This window comes from Loxodonta africana, chromosome 2, assembly GCF_030014295.1.
Source record: "Loxodonta africana isolate mLoxAfr1 chromosome 2, mLoxAfr1.hap2, whole genome shotgun sequence".
Taxonomy (NCBI): domain Eukaryota; kingdom Metazoa; phylum Chordata; class Mammalia; order Proboscidea; family Elephantidae; genus Loxodonta; species Loxodonta africana.
The window spans coordinates 230722025-230745989 of NC_087343.1; the positions used below are offsets into that span (position 1 = coordinate 230722025).

Sequence of the window (23965 nt, forward strand, 5' to 3'; positions counted from 1 at the left end):
CACTATGCCTCCTCTGACTAAAGGGAGAAGGAATCCTTTATTTTTCTTTATTTTCATTCATCAGACTTTCACCTAGCATCTCCTTTGTTCCAGGCATAGTTCTAAGCCCTTGGGGGTGAGCACATCAGACAGAAATGTGCCCTCCTGGAGCTTCCATTCTAGTCAGAAAGGCCATGAGCAGTACACAGGAGACGGACAGGATTTTAGAGGTTTATATGCTAAACAGGTGCTTAACGAGTAAGGGCTCAACTATTAGCCAAAAGGTTAGCAGTTCAAAACCACCCAGAAGTGACTTAGAAGAGCAACCTGGTGATCTGCTTCCAAAAGGTCACAGAAAACCCTGTGGAGCAGCTCCACTCTGCACACACTGGGGCATCATAAGGCAACACCAGTATGTTAAACACTGTCTGCTTCAGGGTCGGACAGGCTAGTCGGGGCAGACCTCCTGAGGCTGGGATTGGGACAGGCTGGTCAGGGCAGACCTCCTGAGGCTGGGATTGGAACAGGAACTGAAGGGAGCCGCCAGAGGCAACAGCCAGTGGAAGACCCTGAGAGCTGGTAGTGCACATCTTCTGTTCCAGGAACAGTGAAAAGGCCTCCTGTATGGAGGGAGAGGGCAAGCAAGAGGGGAAAGGAGCTGGGGAGTGGAAGGAGATGTGGACCCGGAAGTGGAGGGAAGACCCTAGTAAAGCTCTGGGTCTTTTCCTAGAAGTTCAGTGTGATGCCACCAGATGGATTTGCTCAGCGACTTGAAGTGCTTTGAGGTTGTGTAGTGAAGCTTCTCAGGTCAGAACCGCAACCTCTAGCGATGAATGCTATCATTAAAATAATGCAAAAATGTATAATAATATTTTACATAATTATAATAAAAATAAAATATATAAAAATATAATTAAAAACTCATTTTAAAATATAAGTATGGTGAGTCTATCATTCACAAACATACTACCCAACACCAAATTGTTCATTTGACATCACACACAGGCATTCCAGTTTGCAACAGACATTTATCAAGAGCCTTCTGTGGGTCCCAATCTTAAGTGCTGACATTTCCTTGGAAAACAAGCCAGACAAGGTTTCTCTGTTGGCCTTAAGCTTAGCTTTGTCATCCTCAAGAGATGAGTTACCCACAATAGTAAGTGCTATGAAGGAAGTAAACAGGATGATGAGATGGAAAATAATACGTAGGGGACACACTTGCCTTAAGGTGGCGTGGAACCACTGGCCAGTGGAGGTGATATGTAGAAAATTACCTTGAGGCTATGGTGCCCTCCAAGTACACCACCAGGTCATGGCACAGAAGGGCTCACAGACCAAATCGAAACGTTCAAATCACGCGGTTTATTCAATCAATTTTTAAATCATACATTGAGAAGGAGAAAGAAATGGGGTAAGTTAATGAATTTAGGATAGGTGTAAGTGGGTAAAAAGCCACACCTGATCCTGGAGTGCAGCAGAGACTGTAAGCTCCTGTTTCTCTCTGCTGGTTTTTCCTGCTGGCAGTGTGGCTATGAGGACCAGAGTTCAGGTGCAAGCAAAGGGGCCCTGGGAGGGAGGTACCCTGGGCCAATGGCACGCTTGTTGGAGAGACTCAGGGACAGGCTCTTCTGGCCAAGCTGCAAAGGGGACACAGTAAGTGTCACCAGTGGGTGGCTGAGTTAAAACCTAGTGTGTTCACACCTCTGGTATATTTAGTGATCATGGATACTTAGTGTCCACATGCCTCACGTTCATTCATTGTCTCCCGAATATTAGGTATCTTGGTTCTTCCATCCCCTTCTATCTTTAAGACACACGTGCTCTACTTGTTAGGTGCGTCTGGTTGGCTCCAACTCAGTGACCCCATGTATAGCAAAATGAATTGTTGCTTGGCCCTGCATCAACCTCACAATTTTTGCTATGCTTGAGCCCATTGTTGTAGTCACTCTGTTAACCCGTTTGATTGAGGGTCTCCCTCTTTTTCACTGACCCTCTACTAAGCATAATGTCCCTCTTCTGGGATTGAATGACATGTCCAAAGTAAGAGAGATAAAGTCTCGCCATCCTTGCTTCTAAGGAGCATTGTGATTGTACTTCCTCCGAGACAGATTTATTCATTCTTCTGGCAGTCCATGGCGTATGCAATATTCTTTGGCAACACTGCAATTCAAATGCATCGATTCTTCTTCAGTCCTCCTTTGTCATTGTCCAGCTTTTGCATGCATATGAAGGACTGAAAAGATCATAGCCTGGGTCTGGAGCACCTTAGTCATCAAAGTGACATCTTTGTTTTTCAACACTGTAAAGGGGTACTTAACATATCTTAGGACGTTCATTCATCCTTTTGTCTTTTTTTTTTTTTTTGTCTTCTATAGCAGAATTGAATATCCTAAGACAACAGGACAAATGCCTGTTCCAGCAGGTGGTGATTCGGCACCTGAAGAGAGTGAGTGGTTGAGGTGAAAGGCAAATGAGGCCTCAGTCTGTTCAAAACCAAGAGTGCTATTTTTACAGTTGAGTCTTGAGAGCTCCTCATGTATTCTAGATATTTGTCCTTTGTCAGACATGTGGTTGGCAAATATTCCCTCCTAGCCTGTTTTTTTTTTTTTTTTTTTAGCCTGTAGCTTCTCTTTTCATCCTTTTCGCATGGGCTTTCCCAAAGCAAAAGTTTTTAATTTTGAAGTTCCATTCATCGATTTTTCCTTTTGTGGATTCTGGTGTGAAGTCTAAGAAGTTTTTGCCTAGTCCTAGATTCTGAAGACTTTCTCCTAAATTTTTTTTCCTGAAAGATATATAATTTAATGTTTTCCATCTAAGTCTCTGGTATATTTTGAGTCAATTTTTTATAGGAGTTGTGAGGGTTGGATCAAGTTTTACTTTTTTTGCCTGTGAAAGTTCTCTTACTACAGGCTATCTATCTTTCCTCCACTGAATTGCTTTTGCATCTTTGTCAAAAATCAATTAAGTATATTTGAGTGGGTCTATTTCTGGGTTCTCTATTCTGCTCTATTGATATATGTGTCTATCCCACCTCCAATACTATTGTCTTGATTACTGTAGCTATATAGCAAGACTTCATGTTTGTTAGAGTAATGCTTCCCACTTTATTCTTCTTTTACGAGACTGTTTTAGCTATTCTGGGTCCTGTGTCTTTCCATATAAATTTTAGAATAAGTTTGCCTATGTCTACAGAAGAAGTCTCAGTGGCTCAGTGGTTATAATGCTCGGCTGCTAACCAAAAGCTCAGTGGTTAGAACCTACCAGTTACTGCATGTGAGAAAAGGCCTGGCAACCTGCTCCTATAAAGATTACAGCCTCGGAAACGCTATAGGGGCAGTTCTACTCTATCCTCTAGGGTTGCTATGAGTCAGAATCAACTTGACAGCAATGTTGCCATCAAGTCAATTCCAACTCATAGTGACCCCGTAGAACAGAGTAGAACCGGGACGTCTATAGAAGAACTTGTTAGGACTGTAATAGGAGCCTGCTATAATCATATAGATCAATTTGTGCAAAATTGACATCTTTACTAGGTTGAGTCTTCCAATCATGAACATGGTATAAAAAACCATTTATTTAGGTCCTTGATTTCTTTCATCATGATTTTGTAATTTTCAGCATCTAAGTCCTGGATGTGTTTTGTTGGATTTATATCTAAGTATTTCATTTTCTTTGCAGTGATTCTAAGTTGTATTATATTTTTAATTTGTTTTCACATGTTCATTTTTTATGTGTAGAAATATGATTGATTTTTGTGTAGCTCTTATAACCTGCAACCTTGCTGTGTTCACTTATTAGTTCTAGGAGTTATTACGTAGATTTCTTGGAATTTTGTATGTAATCATGTCATCTGCCAGTAGACACAATTTTTTATTCCAATCTGTATGACCTTTCTTCCTTCCTCCCTCCGCTTCTGTCTTCTCTCTCCTTTCCTTCCTCCCTTCCTCCCTCCCTCCCCTCCTTCCTTCCTTCCTTCTTTCTTTCTTTCCTTTCACCCTTATTGCAATGGATAGAACTTCCAGCACTGTGTTAAAGGAGTGATGAAAGGGGACATTCTTGCCTCATTCCCAATCTTAGAAGGAACGCATTCAGACTTTCACCATAAATTATGTTGTTAGCTGTAGGTTTTTTGTAGATGATCATCAAGTTGAGAGAGTTTTCCTCTATTTCTAGTTTGCAGAGAATTTTTATCATGAACGGACATTGGATTTTGTCACTTGCTCTTTCTGTTATCAAGTTTTTCTGCATATCAGACTGATGTGATTATATGATGCTTCTTCCTTAGCCTGTTGATATGGTGAATTTACTGACTGATTTTAGGCGATTTTATTCTCAAACGGGGGAATTAAGTTTTTAAGAATACAGGTAGTCACCAGATTGTGAACATCAGACTTACAACTTGTACTTGCCCTTTAATGTTATGTAAATTTGCCCTCACTTTGAAACAAGTGAACTAACCCCTACACACAACAAATCATTCATCGCAATCATCTTCACTTGGTGCACGTGCAGCTTTTAAATCATTGAAAAGGTTTCAAGCCTTTTCTTGCACTAAAATACCAAAACCGAAACCAAACCCGTTGCCATCAAGTCAATTCCAACTCATGGTGACCTACAAGGTGGCCACAATTTCCTAGTCGGCCTCCAAGCTTAGGAAACTCCCTCTCAGCCACTGGTGTGGGCTCCTGGGTCCATTCGCTGGTAGTGCTCTTTTAGTTCTCAATTGCTGAATAACAACTCGGCCCAAAATATAACGGCTTAACCAACAGCCACTTTCTTGTCGGTAGCTCTTTGGGTCAACAGTTGGAGCCGGGCTCAGCTGTGCATTTGCTGGTGGGTGGGCTGGGAGCAGGCTGGTCCCAACAGCCTCCCTCACGTGTCTGGGAGACCTCCGACTCTTCACCTCACGGTCTTTCTCCATGGCTAGTTTGGACTTCCTCACATGGTCCCAAGAAGGTAAAGCGTCCCCAGAACTGGATGTTGTGTCCCGTGGGTCATAGGGCCAGTGCAGATTCAAGAGCCCAGAAAACAGACGACTCCTCATGAGGTAAGGAGCAGCAGAGGGCTGTGCAGGCAGAGATGGGAGAGATCTGCCCATAGGCGCCACGTACCACATTTCCTGGGGCTCTATCCTAAGGATGCCTCTTTGCTCTAGATGATCCCTCCCTTCCTTAGTGGTCTCAACCAAGCTGTGGCTTTCGTGAGTCCCAAACATCCCTCCCATGAGCCCCAGGCTTGATATTTCCGCCCAGATCAGTGGTTGTCAGACTTCACTCTGCAGCAGAATTGCATGGAAAGTCTTATTAAGAGCCTGGACTTCCATTCCCCCATGCCCACACCCAAACTGGCACCCACCTCAGTCTTCCCCAGCTGAGTAAACTGGTAAACTGTCCTATCAGTCATCAGTTACACAATTAAGCAAACACAATAAATAAACGAAAGCTGTCTTTGATTCATTCCTCTCTTTCATGACCCACACTGAGACCCTCAGCAAGTCCTGTCAGCACTAACTTTAAAACATATGCTGAATGCACTTACCTCTCTCCACTTCAGATGTTACCACTCTAGTCTTGGATACCATCTGCAGTGGGCTGAAAGGGGGCCCCAGAGCAAGTTTTCCAGAAACTGTTCCAGGAAATGGCTGGCTGTTTCCAACGTTGAGGATGAGAAGTGCCCCTCAGACCTGGCAGCATGAATGGTAATGACATCCAGGGCAGCCCTGATCACCTCCAGGGGAGAGGTGGGAAGGGAAGGAAGAGAAGGGGTGGTGGGTGAGGGAGGACTGTGGTTCTGGGCATTTGCTGAGCAAGCATTGGAGCAAAACAAAGCCTCCACTCTGTGTGGCAGGCTCAAGACCTGGTTTATTCAGCAAAGTTACAGGGGGAAACATACTCTTTGGGAGAGGTACAAGGCAAATTCGGATTATCAGAGCTGGGACACTTTATGAAACAGTGTACTGACATGGGAGAGTTACAAGCCCAGCACACCCAGACCCAACAGGAGTCATAACAAGTCACACAAACTTGCCTTCCTGCAGGATCGACAGATAGCATTCCTCATCGAAGTGCATCTCGTAACATTTTAGAGTCTAAGAAACACAGAAGTTGGTATGTGTGTGTGCGTGGGGGGGTATCAATTATTACTTCAATTGGACGATTCTTGAACATGTTAGTGAGCCTATGGGAAATGACCTGGTGAAGAGGAGAGAATAAATCTGTGAGAGAGGAGCTGGGGTACAGAACCAAGCCTAGGAGAAGAGGCAGAATGGGATATGGGACAGGAATGAAGCTGAAGCAGAGAAGAATTCTGGCAGCTAGGATGCTTTATCTGCTGAAAAAACTGCTGAAGGACATGGATATTTCTGAGGCAGGAATAACTGTGCACTTTTGGCCACACCCTTCCTCTAGGACCTTGTACCTCTTTTTGCTCAACTTCCTCCACAAAATGCCCAATCTGTAGGGATGCGTGAATGAGATAATCCAGGTGGAGGCTGAGTATGTGCCTGTCACACAGCGAGCAAGCGAAAGGCAGCCCACTGACCATGGGTCTGGGTGCTCCCAACAGACAGAAGCAATGGCCAGAGCATGACGGAGACAAGCTGCTCCAAGACCACATCCAGGGTGAGACACTGTGACCACACTGAGTCATTGGACACCTTCTCTTCAACATGGTCTTCCTCTGATGGCTCTTGCCTTCCCAAGGACAACTCCAGTTCTAGATAAAATTTAGTAAGATACCACATTGGGCAAATCTGTAGCAAAAAACCTCTTTAAGGTGTTAAAATGCAAAGATGTCATTTTCAGGACCAAGGTGCACCTGACCTAAGCCATGGTATTTTCAATCGCTTCATATGCATATGAAAGCTGGACGATGAAAAAGGAAGACTGAAGAATTGACGCATTTGAATTTTATTGCCAAAAAATATTGAATATACCACGGACTGCCAGAAGAATGAACAAATCTGTCTTGGAGCAAGTACAGTTACAATTCTCCTTAGAAGCTAGGATGTTGAGACTTCATCTCTTTTAGTTTGAACATGCCATCAGGAGAGACCAGTTCATGGTTGGTGAAGTAGAGGTTCAGTGAAAAAGAAGGAAACCCTTCATGACACGAGCTGACACAGTGGCTGCAATAACGGGCTCAAACATCGCAACAATTGCGAGGATGGTGCTGAATCAGGTAACGTTTCTTTTTGTTACACAGAGGGTCGCTATGAGATGGAGCTGAATTGATGGCACCTAACATTTTAACAAGATACTCAGTCACTGAACTGCCCAGACCCTCACAGCATCCATCCTGCACTGGCCCCGCTTCCCTGGCCGCAGCTCAGAACCGGCCAGCACCAGCCCTCGCCAGCTTTGCCTCAGGCTGCCTTCTGCTCTGCTCTCTCTTAACGGGTGTGCTACTTATGGCCTTTGGGCAGTGTGCATCCACGGTGGGAAATGACGAATTGTCAGCCTTGATTATCTCCCTTTAGTAAAATCTCATCATGCAATATTCTCATTAGTGTTCACGTTACCATTGTACCTAGAGATGGGTAAGCAGTGTCCTGAAAAGCACTACAAATATACTTCTTCTATCCTGGAGTCCTGGAATCCCTGGTGGTGTAGTGGTGAAGTGCTACAGCTGCTAACCAAAGGGTCAGCAGTTTGGATCTGCCAGGCGCTCCTTGGAAACTCTATGGGGCAGTTCCACTCTGTCCTATAGGGTTGCTATGAGTCGGAATCAACTCGACAGCACTGGGTTTGGTTTGGTTTGGATCCTGGAGTCTAGCCGGCCCTGTCTACTCCCCCACCTCAGCCCCCCGCCAGACCATCTTGGGTCTTCTCCTTCTCCTCTTCCTCTCCCTTCCCCTTCTTTTCCATATTCATTTATTAGGTTCAGATTCTTATTTTTAGGTGAAATTCACATAACATAAAAGTAATCATTTTAAAATGAACCATCAGTGGCACGTAGTAAATTCACAATATTGTGTAGCCAACACCTCTATCTAGTTTCAAAACATTTTTATCATCCAAAAAGGAAACTCCGTACCCATTAGGCAGTCACTCTCCATGCCCTCCCGACCCCAGAACCTGGCATCCACTAGTCTGCAACCTGTCTATGGATGTGCCTATTCTAGATAACTCATATAAGTGGAATTATACAACATGTGACCTTTCGTGTATGGCTTTTTTCACCCCGTATCATGGTTTCAAGGTTCACCCATGCTGTAGCATAGATCAGAACTTCATCCGTTTTCATGGCTGAGTAACACGCCATTGTGTAGAGACCAGATTTTATTTACCCACCGTTCGTTGGTGGACACTGGGTTGTTTCCACTTTTTGTCTATTGTGAATAGCGCTGCTGTGAACACTGGTATACAAGTATCTGTTTAAGACCCTGCTTTCAAGTCTTTTGGGTATATACCTAAGAGTGATATTACTGGGTCATATGGTGTTTTCTTCCTTATACATGAGTCTGGTAGACTTTCTCTTGAAGAGGCAGGCACCTCCAGGTAATTATCTCACTTCTGAACCTGATACCCCCTAACTGATGATCAGATCTTAGACCATAGCCATCCAGTGGAGATTTCTGCCATGATGGTCGTGTTCTGTATCTATGCTGTGTAGTACGGTAGCCACTGGCCATGTGTGACTCCAGCAACCGAGAAACTACATTTTAAATTGTATTTAATTTTAATTAAATTAAAATTAAGTCGCCACATGTGGTTTTGGACAAGTCAGCCTTAGCGATGACACAAACGAAGTTCCTACCACTGAAGGGAGTTCCCACCACTCTGCCTCCCTATTAACGCATCACCTGAGGAATTAAAATAAAATTCTGGAAATCTAGAACACCTAAGCCCCATTCCCTTGCTGAGGGGGTACATTTTTCTTAAATCTGTGAAGGGTTTGAAGATACACAAAGACTAATAAAGACAAGTTTAAGCTGGAATTGGAGGCTGTTATTGCAAACATAACCGATTAATGCCCAGAAAGGTTATATAATCTTTTGGACAGCCCCTTGCAATATTTTTTTACTGAAATGTTGCCTACTTGACAATGTTTGTCAAACTCTCTACATACACAGCCCGCGAAGGTTGTGTTGTTTGAATCCACACTGTTAGAGCAATGGCTTATCAATTTTTGGTGCAAAGTTTTGTAGAGTTGGGATATTTTATACAGACGAGCAGATTTGTGGTTAGCTCCAGATGGTGTCTAGGCCCTGGTTTGGATAGACCTAAATTTAGTAGAATAAATTATGTATGTATATGTATGCATGAGATGTATTATATAATATCCCCAAATCATTTAACAAACCACATTTACCGTTATAATAAAAAAATTAATCGAAAATGTGCAAACAACTGAGACATCCGTTGACAGATGGTTGGATAAACAAAATGCGGTATTCAACCATTAAAAAAAAAAAAAGAGAGACCTGATGCATGCCACAACATGGGTGAACCTTTAAAACGTTATGCTGAGGGACGTCAGTTACAAAAGGGCAAATACTGTATAATCTCACTTACATGAAATAAATATATACAAACCTAAATTATTGGTGGTTGGCATGGGTGGTAGGGAGGAGGAAAAGGGGAGTTTTTTGCTTTGGAGGCATTGAGTTTATACCAACGACGGTGGAATTGGAAAGGGGTATCAAGAAAGGTTGCACAACTTGAAGAATGCAGTCACAGAGTTTCTATACGTGTAGAAATTGTGGAATCGGTGTATGCTTTGTTGTGTATATTTTCACAATTTTAAAAAATTAATGAAAACAGCAACGGTGACAACAACAGCCGTAACTGAATCACTTTGTGCCAGGAATTTTTTTAAGGGATTATCTTTGCTTAGCTCATTCTCCCTCTAGTACCCTTTAAGGTGTGTGTTATTAATGTCCCCACTTAACTGTGGGTTTTTCCAGGAGCCTCTCTGTGCCTCTCCAATACTTCTTCATAGAAGAACGTGGAGTTCATGAGCAGTCATCTTTATAAAAACCCACACACATTAATCTGGTTCTAACAATATTAGATGTAAATTCAGCAAATTCACAAATCTAGTTTTTATCATATCCATTTATTCTCTAAAACCAGTACATTTTAGCAATCGATTCAAACGGGACTTTCGAAGAATGTTTGACCAACCTATACTAAATAAGTTTTTTTAAATAATTGTCCCATTTGCTATTAAATTCCCTTTAAATGTTGACACCCTTCAAAATTAAATGGTTAATTTTTTTTTTTTTTTTAATATTAAAAGTGCCCCTAGCAAATGTACCGTTCCCAAGACCTTAGAACCAGTAAATTAACTCTGGTTCTCAGGTTCTCTTAAAACTTGGCAACTTCAACTCATTCAAGCACTCAATTCTAAATCGAAATTACAAGGCTTATTAAAATCTCAAATGACAAGTTATTTTTAAGACCGAATCTACTTGGTTAGCTCTGTAGAATAATCCCTATTTTACGGCCACTTCAGAGCCTTTGCCCCGTCAAAACCATTTCTCCATGGTTATTAGGTGATTACCGTTTAGAGTAGACGAGATTACATTCCCATGAGGTTTATGGCCTGTGATACAAGAGTAAGAAGTGGCAACATTTTGGACCACCATTTCCCTGCCACGAAGGAACGGGAAGAGACTTTAGATTCTAAGTAGCCGTTCAGGTCCCACGTTCCCGTTTCAGCCCTTAGAGACCATTGACGCGCTCGTTAACGCGTTTAAATGACTCCAGCCCCCAGCAAATAAAAGACAGTATACCCAGCACGCTCTTTCCTTGAACCGGTGGGTGGCTCTGAAAAGAGCCTTTGATTTCAAGAAGCACTTGTCCGGAACAGTAAGGCCGTTCTGCCTCTCCCAGGCCTCACTTGCCCTTGGCCTTGTGGTGGCTCTCGGTCTTCTTGGGCAGCAGCACGGCCTGGATGTTGGGCAGGACGCCGCCCTGCGCGATGGTCACGCGGCCCAACAGCTTGTTGAGCTCCTCATCGTTGCGGATGGCCAGCTGCAGGTGGCGCGGGATGATGCGCGTCTTCTTGTTGTCGCGGGCCGCGTTGCCCGCCAGCTCCAGGATCTCGGCCGTCAGGTACTCGAGCACGGCCGCCAAGTACACCGGCGCGCCGGCCCCGACGCGCTCCGAGTAGTTGCCCTTGCGGAGCAGGCGGTGCACGCGGCCCACCGGGAACTGCAGCCCCGCGCGGGACGAGCGCGACTTGGCCTTTGAGCGCGCCTTACCGCCCTGTTTCCCACGGCCAGACATCCCGTATTCACGAACACCAGAAACTCGGAAATGGAAAGCAGCACTCAGAATAACACTGTTGTGAAGGCCAATGAGCCGTTATATATGGTCCGGAGGTAGGCTAAAAGGCAGCATTCGATTGGATCGCTAGTGAAGCCAATCATAAAAGAAACCGGGCATCCCCTAATTTGCATATGCCTTCCCCAGTGATGACGTTATGCTACGCTTTGTCCTATCAGATATTAGGAACTCTTAATGCTTCATTTGAATACAAGACGTACAAATAGACTCCGTCGTACTTCTTTAGTTTTTTTTTGTTTGGAGAGACCAGCCATCATGCCTGATCCGTCCAAATCAGCTCCTGCGCCCAAGAAAGGCTCTAAGAAGGCAGTTACCAAAGCCCAGAAGAAAGACGGCAAGAAGCGCAAACGCAGCCGTAAAGAGAGCTATTCCATTTACGTGTACAAGGTGCTGAAGCAGGTGCACCCGGACACCGGCATCTCGTCCAAGGCCATGGGCATCATGAACTCCTTCGTCAACGACATCTTCGAGCGCATCGCCAGCGAGGCCTCCCGCTTGGCGCACTACAACAAGCGCTCCACCATCACCTCCCGGGAGGTGCAGACGGCTGTGCGCCTGCTGCTGCCCGGGGAGCTGGCCAAGCACGCCGTGTCCGAGGGCACCAAGGCCGTCACCAAGTACACCAGCTCCAAGTGAGGCGCTTCCACCGCAGCCGCGCAACAGAACCCAAAGGCTCTTTTCAGAGCCACCCACATGATCGAGAAAGGGTTTCGAACACGTTAAAGGTTTTTTTTTTTTCCTTTTTCTTTTTTTTTTTTTTTTTTGCGTAATTCCCTGCTACGTTTGTATGCCCTAGTGATTCGTTGGTTAGTCTGAGTGCAGCCGGGAGATCGGGGAGAGAATATCAATGTAGAATTGCTCTTTATGGACATAAGGGGCTGAACCCTTTGTGGAGCAAAATACTTGTAATGTTGGTGGGAGGTGGTCAAAGGTTAACTGTATCCACTCTTTTCTCCACCCAAAGTTATTAAAAACGCACCACTAGGCTAAAGTAGGAGCTTTTGGATTCCTATGTTCTTTGGCAGCTTGAGCGTGTTGCCCGGGCACTTGAGCGCGTGGACCCGGTCCAAGGCCGTGACAGTCTGCCGGTGGCTTTCTCCGTGTGGCGACGGGGCGCGGTCACCTCTCCAGGAAGACCTTGTGCCACCCGCGCGCCTGAGGCCGGACAAGCAGTGGACGCGGGTCTTGGTGATGCCCTGAGTAGTGTCGCACTCCTCCGGCAGCAGCTCCAAGCACTGCGCGCTAGCCTGCATCAGACATCTTTATTCTCAAGCAGTTAAAATCCGCTGTGGCAGGATTTGTTTGAAATGCTGTGAAAACGCAACGCCGCCCTTCGGCCCCTGTGCTGTGGGAGCCAAATGTGATAGGAAGCTGATCTCCGTTGTGGGTAGATATAACCCGTTTATTTATGTTGCGAAGAGAGGTGTCAAATGATTTTAAAATCCACTGAAGACATAAATCATTCCTTTTCCGAATAAATGCGGCTCCCTCCTGCCTCCCGCCTTCAGCCACGCAGTTATTTCACATGAGCCTTGTTGTTGGCCGCCATCCGGTCGCCCCGGTTCACGGCGACCCCATGCACAGCAGAATTGAACCGTTGTGATTCAAAAGGTTTTCACTGGCTGGTTTTTGGAAGTAGATCGCTAGGCCTTTTTTCCATGTCAAGCATTAGTAAAGCTGAATTCAATAAACGTTTATTTCTCTTTTCTTTCTGAATTCATGGCATTTATTTTGAGAGTCATCTGGGTTCAGTAAAGGCAGTTGGCATGAAGAGTCCTCACCCAGAAAAGAGCACTGCTTACCTTTCTCTTCGGTTGGCTTATTTGTTAAAAAAAAAAAAAAAAAAGGGGGGGGGGTTCCTAATAGTTATTTTGAGAATTTATTATTGAAAATTAGTGTAACCATCTTAGGTAAGGAATAGACCTCCGATTAAAAAATTAATAAATAAAGATCACTTTTAGCAAGCCATCTCACCAAAGAAATGCAGTCCCTTGCCCAGGCTGGGGCTGCAGGGGCGAGCGTGGGCAGAGCTCGGGGAGAAGAGCCTGTGTCAGAAACGCCACAACGGGAGCAGCCTCTGGAACCCTGGCAGCAATGCCCCCCCCTTTTTTTCTTGCGTGGATCCTTTCTAAAACAATTTTTGAAAACCTCACACGTTTTAAAGTTGGTATCTAAAATATTTTTTATCGTTAATAACTGCAAGGATGTAAATTCCAACATATTGTAAAAGTAGACTTTTAAAAAACTACAACGTCACATCAATCTTTTAAAGGTATCCATTGGAATATCATTTTAATACCACCATCAATTTATAAGGTACATGCTCAAAGTCAGACAGTGAGAAATTTTAGATCATTCTTTTTTCCCCCAGAATTCAAATTTCCACTCCACTTCTGCCTTAGAATTTTATCCTCAAGTACTATATATATTTAAATGTTTAACAGTGTCTTACTTATTTCTCTTCTCTACCAAAAGCATGTAAATTGGAATTTAAAAGTACTTCTAGTTTTTTTACTAGGTTGCCAAAAGTCTCTCAGTGCTTAAGAAAATCAACTGGGTAGTTCACAGCTGTTAAAACATGAACTGTTGATAATTAGCAAATAAAAATTGAATGATGCCTGCCTATTTTAATGAGATAGGTGGCGATTTCTTTCTCTCTTCCCTGTTTCTTCCCTTCTGCCTCTGTTAGTTCATGTGTCTGTAGGCATATATACTCTTATTATGGTTTCAGTGGTAGCAATGTACATCACCATTTCCATTCCTTTGTTCTCTTTTATAGATAAATGTTCTGGAAAACAAACATTTACAAAAATAAATATCCCTCATTGCTGTTGAGTTGATTCCAACTCACAGCAACTCTGTAGGACAGTAGAACTGCTCTATACAGTTTCCAAGGAGCAGCTGGTGGATTTGAGCTGGCAACCTTTTGGTTAGCAGCCAAACTCTTAACCACTGCACCACCAGGGCTCCAAAATGAGTATGAACCCAAAAACCAAACCCATTGCTGTCGAGTCAATTCCAACTCATAGCGACCCTATAGGAAAGAGTAGAATTGTCCCCACAGAGTTTCCAAGGAGCATCTGGTGGATGCAAACTGCTGACCTTTTGGTCAGCAGCCGTAGCACTTAACCACTATGCCACCAGGGTTCCCAAAAATAAGTATATATAGGAGTGAAAATTTTGCTATAGCCATTTTACTTAGTTCTTGCCTTTCCAGTTATAATCTGCAAGTCAAGTAGTCATCAATCATCAAATACAAGTGGAACCTGTCAACACACCTAATCCTCTCAAGAAACAGACTATTTGTATGTAAAACCAAAGAAACCAGTTCCCTTCGTTTGTGAAACAGGTGCCCCCTAACTGGGACTTCCAAGCCCTTACCCTCCAGTCAAAGTAGATTGAGAGTAACCATCTCAAATAAGCATCTGTAGTCACAGGAAACTAGTCTCACAGATCCATGTGGTTCTCCCTTAATGAGTTTAAGAAATTGGTGTAATAAACTGAAACTCCCATCCCCTGAAAAAAGAGTGTGATAAGTTTTGTAGTGAATGGGCAGCGAATTTTGAAAGGACAGTAGTGTTTAGTACCAAAATTAAAATCAATGAGCAACACGAACGTGCTATCATAATTTCTAAATAATTCTAGAAAAATAAATTTTGTCGTGGATAATGCAAAACATCAATCTCCCAATCTTTTTGAATCATCTGGAACACCCAATCAGCTTGAAGTAGTATCAGATGGCCTCTAGTTGTTGAGCAGTCCTGCAGCGACCACGACTACGCTTGCTCCGGCCACCAGCAGCCCCAGGTGCAGAACTGACCCTTTTGCCTAGGACAAAATTTGTTAAAGGAGAGGCAAAGAAAGCAAAACAGGGGTCTCTGCTATTGAAATTTTATAATCGAGAAGATTGAGAAAAATTGCACCCAGCATTGATGCCCATGACTGTATTGTTACAGCAGAGAAAGACAGATGCTACTTAGAGTTGAAGGTTAGGTGAAGTCAGCTCACAGCAAATATTTGACAATAAAAAACCAGGAATCAAAATAATGGAAGCATTCCCTGAGTCTGAAATAATTAAGCTAATTGCTTCAACTAAGGGTGGTGGTTGTTGAGTCGATGTCGACTCTTGGCGACCCCATGTGTGCAGAGTAGAACTGCTCCTTAAGGCTTTTCAGGTCTGTGACTTTGGGAAGCACATCACCTGGCCTGTCTTCTGAGGCACCTCTGGGAGGGTTTGAAGCACCAACTTCACGGCTAGCAGTTGAGTGCTCAACCATTTGCACCACCCAGGTACTCCCAAACTAAGGTCGGGGAAGGAATTTAAGGGATTTTGCCTGCATACAAATTGAAATGCATTTAAGAGACTCTGCCCCCTCCCCCCATCTCTGCTAGATATTTTAAATCAAATTTGCTAGTTATTATGCAATAAACCAAGGATTTTGGAGGAAAAAAACTGTTCACTTAGGAGGAAGCCACAAACCCAAGAAAACGAATTTACGATACAAAGCAGTAAAAGATTACATGTTAAAAAGTGTATCCATCCCTGGAGGTAGCATGTCAGGCATTGGGCAGGAGTTAGACGTTAATTGTTCTTCACCAGTAATTTAGCTGAAGAGTCTAATCCAAACTTCACATTCCACCTCTAGGAGAATGGACTGCTCTGAGGGACCAGCCTTTTGAGAAATTTTTTAGAGCAAGGAAAGCCCAGGCCTCAGCCAGACCTGCATGCCTTATTTGTTAGTAAATCTGTCATCCAGGGAGGATTGTATTTATTTAGCATCTGATTTTTACTGGGGAGGAAGAAAAAGATGCTACATTTTTCTTTACTACAAGGGATCTTTCCCCGTTTACTATACTTATGTTTAAAAATATAAACTCTCTGAATCTCCTAATTTGGGAGGATTTTAGGTGAGTGGTGAGGGGTGGAGATCAGGAACCCTGCACCCCGCCACTTGATTTTTCAAAGTGGAATGCAGAGTGCTCATAAGGAGCTGCGTAAGCTCAACGCTGCAGAAGCGTTTAGCTTTTGGCTAGAAAATCACCGCATCTAGTCGTGGCAAAGGCGGGAAGAAGCTAAGTAATGACAGCCCCAAGCGCCACCTTCAGGGCTTCGTGACAACACCCAGAGTATCACCAAGCTCCAACCAGTGCACCTCAGGCCTCGCTTACAAGCAGCCACGAAGGGATGCAGGGTGGGGGAGAATGGCACAAGGTCGTCCTGTAAGTGATCCCGCTGGGGATCCACAGGGAGCGTGCCTTGCGCAGATGGTCACAGCCCTGGGACTAAAGCTAAACCAGCAAGCTTCATGGAATGTTAGTTGAAGAAATGTCATTAAGAACAGGAGCCTAGCTTTATTTCAAGACTTGTGTCCCATTGCTCACCCCAGGTGCTTCATAATCCCAACTGAATTAATGTCACCACCAAACTGGTTTGTAAGCTCCTTTGTGAGCATGGGGGTGGCTCTGAAAAGAGCCTTTGGGTTCTGTTGCGCGGCTGCGGTGGAAGCGCCTCACTTGGAGCTGGTGTACTTGGTGACGGCCTTGGTGCCCTCGGACACGGCGTGCTTGGCCAGCTCCCCGGGCAGCAGCAGGCGCACAGCCGTCTGCACCTCCCGGGAGGTGATGGTGGAGCGCTTGTTGTAGTGCGCCAGGCGGGAGGCCTCGCTGGCGATGCGCTCGAAGATGTCGTTGACGAAGGAGTTCATGATGCCCATGGCCTTGGACGAGATGCCGGTGTCCGGGTGCACCTGCTTCAGCACCTTGTACACGTAAATGGAGTAGCTCTCCTTACGGCCGCGCTTGCGCTTCTTGCCGTCTTTCTTCTGAACCTTGGTGATGGCCTTTTTGGAGCCTTTCTTAGGGGCGGGAGCCGACCGAGAAGGATCTGGCATGTTGACACAGTGTCCGAATAGAAACAAATGGAAATGAGGACAGAGCAGGTCTATTTGTCATTTTTATATTCAAATGAAGGCTTCCATGTTTCTAGAATCTGATTGGATAACATGCCTCATACTGTGGTAAACAGGAAGAATTTATGTAAATAGAGATGCCGACTCTGCTTTCTTATTGGATGACAGACCGGCAGACACTTCAACCAATCAAAAAGCACCTCTACCGGCCTGGCAGCACTCTGGGAATCTTTGTTTAGGAGCCTTTGTTTTAATGTGAGAGAAGATCTCTATTACCATACCTGGACGTGGCAAAAAAGGAAATAGAAATAGATTTTTAAGGCCAAGTCTGGATCTTCTCTTGATATGTGTCGACTAATTTTTTTACAGTGGGAAATTTTTTTTTTTTTTCTGAGGCTGAGATCTAGAGAGGGGAAGCTGGTGTTTATAAAAATGGTAATGGCTGAGAAATAGGAGACAGATTGAAACTACTGTAACCAGTTATTTTCCATCAATTTTTAAACGCCCTCCCCAAATTATTTTCGAGTTCAAGAGTAAATTCTAGCAGTTCGTTAGGAAACACAGAAAATAAATGTGAAAATATAGTGAGGTAATTGCATTGGAAACGAACAGGGCAAACTTTCAACAGAGGAGAAGGAATTGCATGTATTTCAAATGAAAGGCGAGTCCTTCATATTGTTATTATTATTAATGATAAGTAACCCCTCAAGTGTTTAAGTGCTTGGTATGTATGATCTCCTTTATTCTCCTAATATCTCCATAACCGAAAAACAAACACTGACCCTATAGGACAGAGTAGACCTGCCCCCTAGGATTTCCAAGGAGTGGCTGGTGGATTTAAACTCCTGACCTTTGGGTTAGCAGCTGAGCTCTTAAGCACTACATTATCAGGACTCCAAGAGATAGGTATTGCTCTAGAACACAGACTTATGGGAGTCACCAGTTGCTGTGTCCCCTCTCAAACACAAAATACCAAACAAACAAACAAACAAACAAACCCCATTGCCGCCCAGTCAATTCCAACTCATAGCCAACACAAGCTTATATATAATATATATTCACGGCCAGATTATAAGCATAAGGTGCTCTGAATTCAAATGCCTCGCTGTATCAGCATCGGTATCGCCTGGGGAGCTCATTAGAAATGCAGAATCTGGGTGACCTCTGGCAAGTAATTTACTTTGTCTCAGCCTTCATTTTTCTCATCGGTAAAATGAGGGTCTCACTGCCTATCTGATAGGATTGCTGTGAGTTAATGTGTGTGAACCAGTTGGCAGGGTGCCCAGTGTACACTTAGTGCTTAATGTCTCTTGGCTCCATTTCTCCCTTCACAGAATTGACTCAGCCACAAGCAGCTGGCGCCCCCTCTGCCAAGCACCCTCTATGCCCTGGGCACCTCCATCAAATAAATATGTAGAAAGACCCTTTCACTCTCCCACTAAAGACTGACTAAACTTTAAGAAATGTTTGCCTTACTTCTGAATCTCTAGGTTGGAACACAGTGCTTGACACATATCAGGGGTCCTATAAATGTTCGTTGAATGTGTACTAAGGGAATGTCCTATGCTTTCAAGTATGTACTCTGAGATCAATCTGGTATCATCAGAAGACCCTCAGGATATACTCAACGTTAAGTATTTTATCTGTTTACTTTTACAATATGTAACTGATATAACGACCGTTTCTATAGTGCTCATTATGAGCTAGGTAACCACTGAATTCACGGTATGCACTATTAATAACACTATTTTAGAGATGAGTAAGGCAGGGCTGAAGAAAACAACCCAAATGTCCCACATGAAACAGCTAGTGAGCTTAGAAGCTGGCACTGGAAGCCAGTAGTATAAAAACTTATACGTATATATACATATATTTACTTTTTGGATATGAATTTCATTTTAAAGTGGGAATAATATTTATAATGTGGTGAGGAGAAAAAAGCTAGCAAAATGCAGTGCATTGTTCAATTTTTAAGTTTTGGGGGGGACTGTGGGAAACCATTTTTGAAATTTCTAGTGCCGTAGAATGAAATTGCACTCCATTCCGTAATCACAGACTCAGTTTTTAAAAATATCTTTAAATACAATGCACTTGAAGAAAGAAAAAAAAAAGGCTTACTTACAGACAAAAGCTTACTTCTGGATCATGTATTCACTTCTTTTTTTTTAACCATTATTATTTTCTTCTGCTTTAGAAACAATAACCAGTTACAGAAATTGCTGACTCCACCAGCACCATTAGGTGAGTTCTCTCCTCTTCCCTCTTTGGGGAGTCAGAAGCTTTGAAAACGGTAGGTACAATCAAAACAAAAATCTCCTTCCTAGACCTCAGTGCCTGGCGCCTGGCGCTGGGAGCGTTACAGTAACTATGCTGAGTAAATGCTTGAATGCATGAAATGAACACACTTTATCATCCTGAGTGTTTGCCCAGCACCCCATGACAGCATCCTTTTGTACCAGGATGAGGGCTATATGCAGTAAGCACTCTCCCCAACCCCAGCCAAGAAGCTAGGCCACTTTAAAATTCTCACAAACATACATTTAATGGCAAACAAATGATTTATTTTCCAGAAGAGCGTTGATTTAGTACTGGAACAGCTAAAGTAAAACAGGAAAAAATATAGGCGGTGCTCAGAGGGTTCTGTTTGGAAGCAGCACCCTGCACATACAGAAAGGACATGTTTAGTTTAAAAGCTTACAAATGAAATTTTATTACTTCAGAGTTAAGAGCCAAAGGGAGGAGGATGGGTGAAATTACAGGGCCTATGCTTTTTTTTTTTATGCTTTGGAGTTTTGCATACTCTACTAACCACTGCCATCGAGTCGATTCCGACTCATATGTCAAATTTATTAAATAAAGAATCGCAAAGAAGGAAAAGAAGGCTTAGTTAGGGTTTGTCCTCCTGCATAGCTTCCAGCTGACACCCTCTGGACAAACGCGGTTCTCCCACTACCACCGGGAAGTATTCCCACGAGCGACATTTCCTTTGGTGAGAGGTTGTGAGGCTGGAAGTCCCTTTCTCTTAAAACGCTCTGCTTTCAGCCGGGCCGGCATCCAGGGAATCCCCTCAACTGAAGGTGCGGAGGACTGCAGACAAAGGGAGAGTGCTCTCAGGGTTCAGTCAGGCCCTCCTCAGCCTTCCTACTGACCACGGGTGGAGAGTGCTCTCGGGGTTCAGTGAGGCCCTCCTCAGCCTTCCTACTGACCACGGGTGGAGAGTGCTCTCGGGGTTCAGTGAGGCCCTCCTCAGCCTTCCTACTGACCACGGGTGGAGAGTGCTCTCGGGGTTCAGTCAGGCCCTCCTCAGCCGTCCTACTGACCACGGGTGGAGAGTGCTCTCGGGGTTCAGTCAGGCCCTCCTCGGCCTTCCTACTGACCACGGGTGGAGAGTGCTCTCGGAGTTCAGTCAGGCCCTCCTCAGCCGTCCTACTGACCACGGGTGGAGAGTGCTCTCGGGGTTCAGTGAGGCCCTCCTCGGCCTTCCTACCGACTACGGGTGGAGAGTGCTCTCGGGATTCAGTCAGGCCCTCCTCGGCCTTCCTACCGACCACGGGTGGAGAGTGCTCTCCGGGTTCGGTCAGGCCCTCCTCGGCCTTCCTACCGACCACGGGTGGAGAGTGCTCTCGGGGTTCAGTCAGGCCCTCCTCAGCCTTCCTACTGACCACGGGTGGAGAGTGCTCTCGGGGTTCAGTCAGGCCCTCCTCGGCCTTCCTACCGACCACGGGTGGAGAGTGCTCTCCGGGTTCGGTCAGGCCCTCCTCGGCCTTCCTACTGACCACGGGTGGAGAGTGCTCTCGGGGTTCAGTCAGGCCCTCCTCAGCCGTCCTACCGACCACGGGTGGAGAGTGCTCTCGGGGTCGGTCAGGCCCTCCTCGGCCTTCCTACTGACCACGGGTGGAGAGTGCTCTCGGGGTTCAGTCAGGCCCTCCTCAGCCGTCCTACCGACCACGGGTGGAGAGTGCTCTCGGGGTCGGTCAGGCCCTCCTCAGCCGTCCTACTGACCACGGGTGGAGAGTGCTCTCGGGGTTCAGTCAGGCCCTCCTCAGCCTTCCTACTGACCACGGGTGGAGAGTGCTCTCGGGGTTCAGTCAGGCCCTCCTCCGCCTTCCTACCGACCACGGGTGGAGAGTGCTCTCGGGGTTCGGTCAGGCCCTCCTCGGCCTTCCTACCGACCACGGGTGGAGAGTGCTCTCGGGGTTCGGTCAGGCCCTCCTCAGCCTTCCTACCGACCACGGGTGGAGAGTGCTCTCGGGGTTCAGTGAGGCCCTCCTCAGCCGTCCTACCGACCACGGGTGGAGAGTGCTCTCGGGGTTCGGTCAGGCCCTCCTCAGCCGTCCTACCGACCACGGGTGGAGAGTGCTCTCGGGGTCGGTCAGGCCCTCCTCGGCCTTCCTACCGACCACGGGTGGAGAGTGCTCTCGGGGTTCGGTCAGGCCCTCCTCAGCCGTCCTACCGACCACGGGTGGAGAGTGCTCTCGGGGTTCGGTCAGGCCCTCCTCAGCCGTCCTACCGACCACGGGTGGAGAGTGCTCTCGGGGTTCAGTCAGGCCCTCCTCAGCCTTCCTACCGACCACGGGTGGAGAGTGCTCTCGGGGTTCAGTCAGGCCCTCCTCAGCCGTCCTACCGACCACGGGTGGAGAGTGCTCTCGGGGTTCGGTCAGGCCCTCCTCAGCCTTCCTACTGACCACGGGTGGAGAGTGCTCTCGGGGTTCAGTCAGGCCCTCCTCAGCCGTCCTACCGACCACGGGTGGAGAGTGCTCTCGGGGTTCGGTCAGGCCCTCCTCAGCCTTCCTACCGACCACGGGTGGAGAGTGCTCTCGGGGTTCGGTCAGGCCCTCCTCAGCCTTCCTACTGACCACGGGTGGAGAGTGCTCTCGGGGTTCAGTCAGGCCCTCCTCAGCCGTCCTACCGACCACGGGTGGAGAGTGCTCTCGGGGTTCGGTCAGGCCCTCCTCAGCCTTCCTACCGACCACGGGTGGAGAGTGCTCTCGGGGTTCAGTCAGGCCCTCCTCAGCCTTCCTACCGACCACGGGTGGAGAGTGCTCTCGGGGTCGGTCAGGCCCTCCTCCACCTTCCTACCGACCACGGGTGGAGAGTGCTCTCGGGGTCGGTCAGGCCCTCCTCCGCCTTCCTACCGACCACGGGTGGAGAGTGCTCTCGGGGTCAGTTAGGCCCTCCTCGGCCTTCCTACTGACCACGGGTCGTCGTTTCCCAGTGGTGTCCCAGTGTGTTCCTTTGCAAATGCCAACGTTTGCAAAAGCTGCTTCTCTGCCTATTTCCATTTTATTTCAGGAAATACAGAGCAACAGCGTTGCAATCAAATTCCAGTGACAGGTGTGAATAAAGGACTGGCAATCACAGCTTCGGAAGTAGAATCAGACTGTGAATCCAAATTTATGAAGCAAACATAATAATGAACACACAAGCCTATGGAACGTGACAACAAAATTCCCGGTCGCAGCACCGTCTATAGATAGTAAAAACTTCACAGAAGCAAAATACTTCCAAATTCTCTGCTCCCTGAATTTTTTTTTTTTTTTTGCACGTGATGAACTGTAGGCACATTTTTAGAGTTGGCTAAGTTAAGGAAAGTTCCTAAGTAAGGTCTTCGTGCTTCCCCAATTCAGACTGGAAGCAGTCACTTGCTTTTCTTCATTAACCACAGGAAGAATCCCTGAGGGGTGCGAGTGGTTAATGAGCTCAGCTGCTAACTGAAAGGGTGGAGGTTTGAGTCCACACGGAAGTGCCTCTGAAGAAAGGCCTGGTGATCTACTTCCCAAACATCAGCCACTGAAAGCACTAACACACACGGGGTCGTGGTGAGTCAGCTGGCTCAGGGAAGCTGGGTAATGAGCAACTAAGTGCCTCCAGTAGGTTTTAATTAAATATTTTTAACCGGAAGTGTGTGCTGCCACCCCCCCTTCTGCCTCCCCTCAAGTAGGACATATGTCTTACTTCTTATCTAAGTGCACAAAAAACCCAAACCAAACCCACTGCCGTCGAGTCGATTCCGACCCACAGCGATCCTACAGGACAGAGGAGAACTGCCCCGTAGCTTCCAAGGAGCATCGGGTAGATTCAAACTGCCGACCTTCTGGTTAGCAGCCGTAGCTTTTCCCCATTGCGCCACCAGGGTGTGCAGTAATTAAAATATCTTAAGGGCTGGTGAAGGTGAATTCAGTAGCTTCAAACAGTATTTGGAGGAGATGTGGAAACCAGACAACACATAAATCACAAAGCTTGTGGACATGCTTTGAGAAAATTTTTTACATTTTCAGGAGGGGGGGTCCCGACCGGGGAGGAAAGAGCTGCAGGGATGGGGTTGGGAAGCCGTGGCGAAGATATCTCAGTAGAAACTGACAAATAGTCGTGAAGGCAGAGATGAAGGCAGAAGGAGGATGGGCACAACCAGCCCTGCGGGCGGACTAACACACTAGGGCGCACCCACCAGTCTCGGCTCAGCGCGGGCTTTTTCAAACGCCGGTCCCTCCCCTTTCGCAAAGGCAACCAGCATTCACCGCATCGCATGGTTGTCAGGAATCACGATAATATCCAAAGACAAGGAAGAAGCATTAAAGCACAAATGTGAATAAAATACCCCCCAAAATTCAAAATTTAGACAAAAGTGAGGGAAGAAAGGCGTTCGAATAAACGAAAGCTTTGGCAAGCCGGAGAAGGCGCAGCAGCTCAGGGTTTGCCCGTTGGTGGGCAGGACACAATTTTGAGCCAATCAAACGCAGACATTGGCGGCTCCGGCTTTGTGCGCGGCCACCGCCCTCGGTG

At 46.0% G+C, this 23965-nt stretch overlaps 3 protein-coding genes across 3 annotated transcripts; 1 reads left to right on the top strand and 2 right to left on the bottom strand.

Annotated features, from left to right (window-relative positions):
* Positions 1–2618: 2618 nt before the first annotated feature.
* LOC100671226 (histone H2A type 3) lies at positions 2619–11476 on the bottom strand. The gene has a single exon (XM_064279662.1). It carries the CDS (start codon positions 11211–11213, stop codon positions 10821–10823), a length of 393 nt encoding a protein of 130 aa, XP_064135732.1. The 5' UTR covers positions 11214–11476; the 3' UTR covers positions 2619–10820.
* Positions 11477–11484: 8 nt separating this feature from the next.
* Positions 11485–13125, top strand: LOC100670942 (histone H2B type 3-B). Its single transcript, XM_010600725.3, has one exon. The coding sequence runs from the start codon at positions 11529–11531 to the stop codon at positions 11907–11909; it is 381 nt and encodes a 126-aa protein (XP_010599027.1). The 5' UTR covers positions 11485–11528; the 3' UTR covers positions 11910–13125.
* Positions 13126–16668: 3543 nt separating this feature from the next.
* Positions 16669–17396, bottom strand: LOC100670660 (histone H2B type 3-B-like). Its single transcript, XM_023540336.2, has one exon. It carries the CDS (start codon positions 17162–17164, stop codon positions 16784–16786), a length of 381 nt encoding a protein of 126 aa, XP_023396104.1. The 5' UTR covers positions 17165–17396; the 3' UTR covers positions 16669–16783.
* Positions 17397–23965: the final 6569 nt, after the last annotated feature.